The sequence below is a fragment of the Meles meles genome, chromosome 6 (genome assembly GCF_922984935.1).
Source record: "Meles meles chromosome 6, mMelMel3.1 paternal haplotype, whole genome shotgun sequence".
Lineage (NCBI taxonomy): Eukaryota > Metazoa > Chordata > Mammalia > Carnivora > Mustelidae > Meles > Meles meles.
This window is the reverse complement of record NC_060071.1, coordinates 64,515,458-64,524,615: the sequence shown is the minus strand read 5'-3', so window position 1 is coordinate 64,524,615 and position 9,158 is coordinate 64,515,458. Positions and strand designations below refer to the sequence as shown.

Here is a 9,158-nt window from a genome sequence, read left to right as displayed (position 1 = left end):
TTAACCAACTAAACTAAACTAAACTGAGGTGCCCCTCAGATGGAACTTTTCTGACGTTGTTCTCATGATTAGACCAAGGTTCTAGTAGGGAAGACTACAGAGGGAAAATGCCATTCTCATTACATCATATCAAGCGTACATAACTATCAACTTGACTTATCAATGTTGATCTTCATCTTGATCACCGGGTTGAGGGAGAGTTCGTCAGGATTCTCCACTGTGAAGCTATTCGTTCCCCCTCCACTTTTTTCATACCGTCCTCCTTGGAAGGAAGTCACCATGCACAGCCCCACGCTTAAGGAGTTGGGAGTTATGTTCCTCCTCCTGGTTCTACACATATTATTTGGAATTCTCCATGGAAATTTGTCTAAGATGGCCTATTGATTTAGGTACTCAATCATTTATTTATATCAGAATAGCCTTGTGGATATTTATGTTATTCTTTGGGTTATAATCCAGTATGTCTTAATTTTGTTGCTCAACTTGTTCCAAATTTGGCCTTTGGAAACTCTTTTAGTTAGTTGGCTTGGTGTCTGTTTGATGTGCCTCCATCTTCCCTTTCTTTTGTTTAGGGCGTCCTTACTCTCTGTACCACAGAATGTTCCAGGCTCATCTTGTATATTTCCTGCCCCAGCCCTTGAATCAAATATGTCTCTAGAGAGAATGTTAGTGCCAAGTTTTTTTTTTTTTTTTTTTTTTTTAAAGATTTTATTTATTTATTTGACAGACAGAGATCACAAGTAGATAGAGAGGCAGGCAGAGAGAGAGAGAGGGAGGGAAGCAGGCTCCCTGCTGAGCAGAGAGCCCGATGCGGGACTCGATCCCAGGACCCTGAGATCATGACCTGAGCCGAAGGCAGCGGCTTAACCCACTGAGCCACCCAGGCGCCCCGAGTGCCAAGTTTCAATCTTAGCAAACGTGTGTCTGGCTGGAAGTTAGGACAGACGATCTGTCCAGGTAGGGGGCGGGCAGGAGTAAGACTCAACCCACCATTAGGAGGGGACTTTCCCAGCTGTAGCTGCTACAATGGCAAGTCCTTAGCTGAGAAACAGGTGACTCACCAGCTCCCAGGGTTGTCTCCACCCTCCCCTTCCTGCTGGCAACACTGTCCCTAAACCAGCTCAGACAGAGGGACATAGGTCAGAAAGTGTCCCCACCCATGGGGCCTGTCACAGGCCCAGTCAGGACTTTCACACGGGCAGACACCTCCCCTCATGTGTGTATTTTTTTAAAAATTATTTATTTATTTATTTGACAGAGAGAGAGGTCACAAGTAGGCAGAGAGGCAGGCAGAGAGAGAGGGAGAAACAGGCTCCCCACTGAGCAGAGAGCCCGATGCGGGGCTCGATCCCAGGACTCTGAGATCATGACCCGAGCCGAAGGCAGAGGCTTAAACCACTGAGCCACCCAGGCGCCCCTGTGTATATTTTTATATACACGTCATTCCTGCAGAAAGGATTAAACAAGATTACCCTCAAATTTATAGCTACAATTAAACTATTATTAAAACTTGAGCAAAAGGACAAGAGTTCTGTGAAGAAGAACCCCCACGTGTGTGTAGTAATTTTGTCCCCAACACCTGGTTCCCTGAATCACAGATTGCTAGCACTAGAAGGGTTTTCAGAAATAAACAGGCTTCACCTGTCGTTTATTTAATTTTTATTTTATTTTTTTTCACCTGTCATTTTTTAACGCTAAGCCAGATCAAGGAATTTCTCAGGAGTCACAAAGCTAATGAGCGGAAGAACTAGGAATACTAGGACAGGTCTCCTGATATACCCGTCTTTTCAAATCCCCATTCTTGGGGCGCCTGGGTGGCTCAGTGGGTTAAGGCCTCTGCCTTCGGCTCAGGTCATGATCTCAGGGTCCTGGAATTGAGCCCAGCATCAGCTCTTTGCTCAGCAGGGAGACTGCTTCCTCCTCTCTGCCTGCCTCTCTGCCTACTTGTGATCCCTCTCTCTCTCTCTCTCTGTCAAATAAATAAATAAAATATATATTTAAAAAAATCCCCATTCTTGTCTCCCTTTCCTGGAGAGCAAAAAGAACAGCTTTTGGGCCTCCTGGGGGATACAGTGGTAAGACAACACTTCGGGGCCTCTTTCATCAGCTAGATGAATAAATTTAGGTGGATATGTCTGAGAAGTCTTTGGGCCTATAATCAGGGATTATTAGGATCCCCAGATATTTGGATGTAGGGAGTGTAGGAGGTAGACATTGGGATATAGAAGTGGATATTGGAGAGGATCCTACCATTTCCCGTAGTCAAGATTTTAATGGTTAAATCAGCAACTTTATAGGCGTTGTCCTCAATTCTTGACAAGGAAGGAAGGAAGGAAGGAAGAAAAAATAAAAATCAGGGATCCTGACACTTTTCCATGAGATTTTGAGATTTGGATTTATGGATTTTTATACTACCAATAGTTTAAGAAATAGGATTATCTCTTTGCTTTTTTGGGAGGGGGGATTATCTCTTTTCTTTCATGTTCATTGCCTCCTCCCCTCCCAACACTCTCCCTGCAACAACTCAAGAATGAGGTGTTTTTAATGATCTCTGTACAGGCTGAGATGAAAGACTATCTTGGAATTCAGAGAAAGGATTCTGGGCCTGATGTCACTTGGTACAGCTGCAAAAAAGAAATGAAATTAGCTCTCTTGGGTGACCTTCCTAGAACTACCTGGCATATATTGTCTCAGTCTGTAAACCCCTTCTGGAACAAGGACAGTGGGTGGCCTAGAACAGCTTCAACAAAGAGGTAATTACTATGTGCTTGTGATGAAGATGATGAAGATAGTATTAGGGACTTTGGGGATTTAGAAAATACTCAAATGGAGAATTGTCCTTGGAGATCCTCTCCAGCTAGATTCTCCAGCACCCTGAATTCCTTTACTAGAATATAGTGAAGGTGTTTAAGACCTGCCTCCAGGCCTAATCTAGAGGGAGCTGTTCCCTCCGACTACAGTAAATTCCTGCTTGATGTGTTCATGCTTGAGTTTGTCTTCTCTTTATGATCTGTATTTTTTTTTAAAAGATTTTATTTTGAAATAATCTGTAAGTAACTCAGAATGGGGCTTGAACTTACATTCCTGAGATCAAGAGTTGAATGCTTTAAGGACTGAACCAGCCAGGTGCCGCTATGGTGTATACATTTTAAAAAAATCATTTGTTAATTAATAAGATTATTATCCAGAGTTTCGTACTCGTGCAAACATATATCTAGTTTTTTATTTTCAACAAAGGTTTAATTTGAACAGGCAGTATTGTGTGTGCTACAACTTGCTTCTCCCTCTTAACGATAAATCCTGGATAGCTTTCTCCGCCAAGATACCTCGATCTGCCTCATTTTGGCGATTCTTTGTCCTTGCACGGGCGTGATTCCCTGAGCTCTAGTTTTCGTCCTGCCTCCCTTCCTCCCGGCGTTTGTGATTGCCTGGCCTCATGGGGTGCACTGCGGCGCGAGGCGCCGCGGGAGGCCCGGTGGGTGGGCGGGGTCCGAGGCCGCTCGGGACATGCAGATGAGGTGGGCGGGGCCCTACATATACCCGGGGTTAGCGGCGGGCCAGTGCGCCGGGCCTTGGCGGACTCAGTCGGAGGTGGGAGGTGGCCTGCGGCACCTGCTTTCCGGAGCGCAGCGGAGCCTGGTACCGGGCTGCCCCCGGAGCGGGCCATGCCCCCGCGGGAGCTGAGCGAGGCCGAGTCGTCCCCGCTCCGGGCCTCGACCCCTCCCCCGCGGCGGGGCAGCGCGCCCCCGGAGCTGGGCATCAAGTGTGTGCTGGTGGGCGACGGCGCCGTGGGCAAGAGCAGCCTTATCGTCAGCTACACCTGCAATGGATACCCCTCGCGCTACCGGCCCACAGCGCTGGACACCTTCTCCGGTACGTTCAACGGCCCCGGCGGCCGCGTGGTTGGGGGTAAGGTTGTGCACTCGTCTGCCGGGGCCGGCGCGGGGGCGGGAGGGCAAGGGAGCCCCCCGGGAGGGAGGCGGGAGCAGGCCCAGAGGTGGCGCTGGTGAGGTCTGGTGGGGCCCTGGACGCTCTTCCTAACTCGCGCCCCCCCCCCCCCCGCCACCCCGCCCTGACCCTATAGTGCAAGTCCTGGTGGATGGAGCGCCGGTGCGCATTGAGCTCTGGGACACAGCGGGACAGGTGAGAAGCTGGGGGCGACCCCTAATGGACTGGGAGAAGGTGGGCTGGAGCCTGGGAGGACCTTGGATGGATAAGGAATGGAGAAGGTCTTGGGTCCTTCTGACTATCAGGTCTGCAACCCCAGGTGACAATCAGATTCCCATTACCTGTGGCAGGGAATAACCCTGCTAATGATCAGGCCTTCCCATCCTAGGAAGATTTTGACCGCCTTCGCTCTCTCTGCTACCCGGATACCGATGTCTTCTTGGCCTGCTTCAGCGTGGTGCAGCCCAGCTCTTTCCAGAACATCACAGAGAAATGGCTGCCGGAGATCCGCACTCACAACCCCCAGGCACCCGTGCTGCTCGTGGGTACGCAGGCCGACCTGAGGGACGATGTCAATGTACTGATTCAGTTGGACCAGGGGGGCCGGGAGGGCCCCGTGCCCCAACCCCAGGCTCAGGGTCTAGCGGAGAAAATCCGAGCCTCCTGCTACCTTGAGTGCTCCGCTTTGACGCAGAAGAACTTGAAAGAGGTGTTTGACTCGGCTATTCTCAGCGCCATTGAACATAAAGCCCGGCTGGAGAAGAAACTGAATGCCAAAGGTGTGCGTACGCTCTCCCGCTGCCGCTGGAAGAAGTTCTTTTGCTTTGTTTGAACAGCCTCGGTGTCTAGGGAGTAGTAGGCATAAGCCCACAGACTTCTGGAAACTGGGGCCTTTAAGGGGGATGCTGGCAGGGCCAGGCCACTCCATGGGACTCAGTTCCATCTGAACACTGTGAGGACACAGGCCTCCAGCTGCCCGCTCTAATAGGTGAGGGGCTCTGATTTGGATTTCTGTGGTCAGGGTCACAGAGAAATCAAATCCCAGCACTTTCATTTTCGTGGGCTGGTCCTAACAGTGCCAGCCACCTCACCTCCAAGCATTTTGGGATCCAATTCCCAGTTTCTTATCATGAGCCCTCAGGTCAGCCTGGCTGAATTAGGACCCCCTATGGTGGTCCACACCTTGGCACAGCAAGAGAGGAAGAGCCAGGCATTTTGGAGAGCAGGAGGGTGTCCAGCCCTGATTTGGAGAGAAGTTGGGGATGGACTAGGTAAGAGGTCAAGCAGAGACAGAGAGGGGAGCAGAAGGTGAGGTCTTGGAGCCTTGGGACAGAAGGCAGGATGGTGAGGAGGCAGGTCAGAGGGCTACGTGTGGAAGAGGGAAGAGCAAGGAGAGCAGAAAAGTGGGGCAGCTGAAGAGTAAGGCTGACACCTGGGCTGCCCTCTGCCCCCAGGCCCCGGGAGGGCAGGGCTGGTCCCTGGGAAGAACTGGGACTCAGGGCTCCCTAGGCACTGCCCAAACTGGCTGGGCCAGGAGCAGGGCAGGAAGTGAGAGGCAAGGCCCAGCAAGAGGAGGGGGAGGAGCTGCGACCTAGAGCCAAGAGGAGGAAGGGGCTGGGGTCACTTTTCTCTAAGGCCACAGCCTAGAAGGTAGGACCGTACAGAGTCTACAAATAAAGTCTTAGGTTTCTGAAGCTGCTGTCTCTGTGTCATTTCCTGGAGCTGTCTGCCCATTGCCCTCTCAGAGCCCTCTTCAAGGCCCAGCAGCCAGGATAGACTGGTTGGGCACTGAAGGTCTGAGGCCAAACTGACAGGTGGGGGCTGGACTAGATGAGACAGTGTGATGGGAACTGGACTGGGGGGGGCAGGTCTGGGGCTCCCCGCTTGGGGCTTAGCTGGTTCCCAGGAGAGCTAGCGTGGGAAGCAGCCTAGGAACGGGTTTCCCCAGGTGTCAGCGCCAGAGCTGCTTTCCCATGACCTCACCAGGCGGGTGTTGCCCCGCCCCTCTGCCCCTCCTTTCTAGAGCACCTCCCTCAGCGCTGGGGCTCGGGCAATGCTGGGCCCTCTAAACCACCCTGCTCTGATCCTTCCAACTGTCCACAGGGTCTCGGGGTGGGGGACCACCTGCTTCAGAGCCTGATCATGAAAGGACTCTACAGCCTAAAGCTCAACCACTGGTCAAACTCCGGGTCAAGTTGATTGGACCTAGTCTTCGATCTTGGCACTCAGTCCGCAGGAGGACCAAGGTGCCAGTTGTAAATCATTTAAAGACTCCCAAGTCTTTGCTTTGCCAAGTACTCTAGTTTGCAAAGTGCCACCCATGCCCAGTTTCCCTTCTAAGCATCTTTCCATACTCCCCTTTTCCGGTGCCTGGATGGCTCAGTGGGTTAAACCTCTGCTTTTGGCAGGGGTCATGATCTCAGGGTCCTGGGATTGAGCCCCACATCAGGCTCTCTGCTCAGCGGGGAGCCTGCTTCCCTCTCTCTCTGCCTGCCTCTCTGCCTACTTGTGATCTCTCTCTCTCTGTCAAATAAATAAAATCTTTAAAAAAAAAATAATTTAAATACAAGTTTGGTCCCAGAAATCCTGTGGAGTGAGGGTGTGTTGGGTGACAACTTGGAGAGGAGCTGGGATCCAGAGAACATTCCTTGGAATTGGAGCTGGAAGGAACTTTAAAGGGTAGCTTGGAGGAAAAAACACACTTTATTTTACCCATAAGGAAAGGGAGCCCCAGAGAAAAAAGGTAACATCTCAAGTGAGATATTACTACCAAGCAGCTATAAGAGTACTCTGGGAACTCTAGAGTTCTGTATGTCCATGGGTAAATGTTACTTTTTTGGAGAGCTATTTCTAAGGCACACCTGGGACACCTGCTAGACAACTGTCAGGCCGGGTGAGTGCGAGCACTGTCCCAGCCCAGCAGCCTCTGCAGGAAGTAACAGCTGCCAGAGAAAGAGCAGGGCTGAGGGACAGAAATCCTAGCCAAGTGAAACCCGAGATAATCTCCAAATTTAGATTTTAGCCAAGACTGCCCAGCGCCGGTCCCACCAGTACCCATCCCCCAGAGCTCCAGCCATCTTGTCTCCTTTTGTCCCCTTGCCCCTCAGGGGGGTGCTGGAGCTACGGCAGGGCACCCTGGCGGCAGGGCACCCTGGCGGGGATGGGGGGGTAGGGGGAGTGGGGGATGGGGGTGTGTCTCACACTCCAACTCCACAGCTTCTTTTACCCCAACCCAGCCCATCACACTAACCCCCCACCTTCAAACTCTGCCATCAACCATAGCCTTAGGCAAATCATTTCCCTTCCGTGTGCCTCAGTTTCCTCATTTGCAAAATAAGACTCAGGATTCTGGATGAGAGGTTGTCAGACTTCTGGGGGTCTTAGAGGTGCTGCGAGTAGGGGGCAGAAGTCTAAAGGCCATCTCTAATGTTCCCCTCCCCCCAGCGTCTTCCCTGATTCTCTGATGGTCTCAACACATCCATGCCACTATATCTCCTCTTTTGCTAGGTCACCAAGCCTGGCCCGCGCCTTTGTCAGCCTTGCCCTCCTCATCCCTGCCCCTGCTGCCTTCCCTCTGGTGCCTCTCTGACTCAGGACTATTACCAGCTCTCGGGGGCCAGCAGTGAACTCCCAGGCCCTCATTTTAGAATTCAAGGACTTCTCAAATCCCACACCAACCTGGACCAGGCCAGCTGGTTCCAGTGATCCCACTCCCAGATCCCCGATTATTGTTTGACTTCTGACTCCCAAGTCTTTGCTTTGCCAAGTCCTCTAGTTTGCAAAGTGCCACCCATGCCCAGTTTCCCTTCTAAGCATCTTTCCATACTCCCCTTTTCCAGAAAGGGTCTCTTACTTGTGTTAGTGTCCACATTGCTCTCTTGGTACTTGGAGGGCACTCTGAATTTGGTCACTTACTCAGATCGCATCTCCCCAGTGAAGCAGAAAGTCCTCTTCATGCCCTTGCGCTCCCAAAGGGGCTTGGGCTCAGGCAATGTTTGCTGTTGGCCCTCAAGGGCTTAAGATAAAAAGCCAACCAGTGAGCCCTGGAGGGGACCCTGAGGCTCAAGTTCAGCTCCAGATATGTGCCACTGAAGCCTGGAGATAAGCCTGAGAGCAATGGCTTGCTGGAAAGGCCCTTGGAGAGACCAAGCCCAAGCCCATGCAGGACAGGTGGGATTTACTTCTGGTTCCAAACCCATGGATTTGCTTTGCTTCTGTTTCTGTCTATAATAATCTACCTCTTTCTTGCCTTTGCCTTTTCCCTCACCTCTCCATTCTCTCTCTCTCTCTCTCTCTCTCTTTTTTTTTTTTTTAAGGTTTTATTTATTGGGACGCCTGGGTGGCTCAGTTGGTTAAGCGGCTGCCTTCGGCTCAGGTCATGATCCCGGTGTCCTGGGATCGAGTCCCACATCGGGTTCCTTGCTGGGCAGGGAGCCTGCTTCTCCTCTGCCTCTGCCTACCACTCTGTCTGCCTGTGGCCTCTCTCTCTCTCTCTCTGACAAATAAATAAATAAAATCTTTTTAAAAAAATAAAAATAAAAAAGATTTTATTTATTTATTTGACAGATCACAAGTAGACAGAGAAGCAGGCAGAGGGAGAGAGGGGAGCAGGCTCCCCGCTGAGCAGAGAGCCCCATGCAGGGCTTGATCCCAGGACCCTGAGATCATAACCTGAGCTGAAGGCAGAGGCTTAACCCACTGAGCCACCCAGGCGCCCTGCTACCTCTCCATTCTTGATTCTAAGTTTAAAAGGATATTGATTATGTTAATCAGATAAAATTGTATGTTCTTACATCTACATTCTTACATGGCCTGATGGATGTAAATTGTTTTTAATGTCTGTGTAACCAAACCTTAGCTGATTTTAAAATGTTTCTTTTTTCCCATAATAGATACTCATAGGGAAATTAGAAGATTTTTCATTTATTTATTTGACACAGAGACACAGCAAGAGAGTGAACACAAACAGAGGGAATGAGAGAGGGAGAAGCAGGCTCCCCACTGAGTAGGGAGCCCAATGTGATCTCAATCCCAGGACCCCGGGATCATGACCTGAGCCAAAGGCAGACACTTAACGACTGAGCCACCAGGGCGCCCCCATAGTAGCATTTTGATGTACTTCCTTCCGGCCTGTTCTTCTATGCGTGTATTTGAAATTGTTTTTGTGATCGTGCTGTATATAAAATTTTGTATTTTGGGTTTTTTTTCCT

The 9,158-nt window shown here is 50.7% G+C and overlaps 1 protein-coding gene across 1 annotated transcript; it reads left to right on the top strand.

Annotated features, from left to right (window-relative positions):
• Window positions 1-3,563: 3,563 nt before the first annotated feature.
• RHOV (ras homolog family member V) lies at window positions 3,564-6,423 on the top strand. The gene is made up of 3 exons (XM_046008997.1): window positions 3,564-3,873; window positions 4,085-4,143; window positions 4,337-6,423. Exons 1-3 carry the CDS (start codon window positions 3,666-3,668, stop codon window positions 4,778-4,780), a joined length of 711 nt encoding a protein of 236 aa, XP_045864953.1. The 5' UTR covers window positions 3,564-3,665; the 3' UTR covers window positions 4,781-6,423.
• Window positions 6,424-9,158: the final 2,735 nt, after the last annotated feature.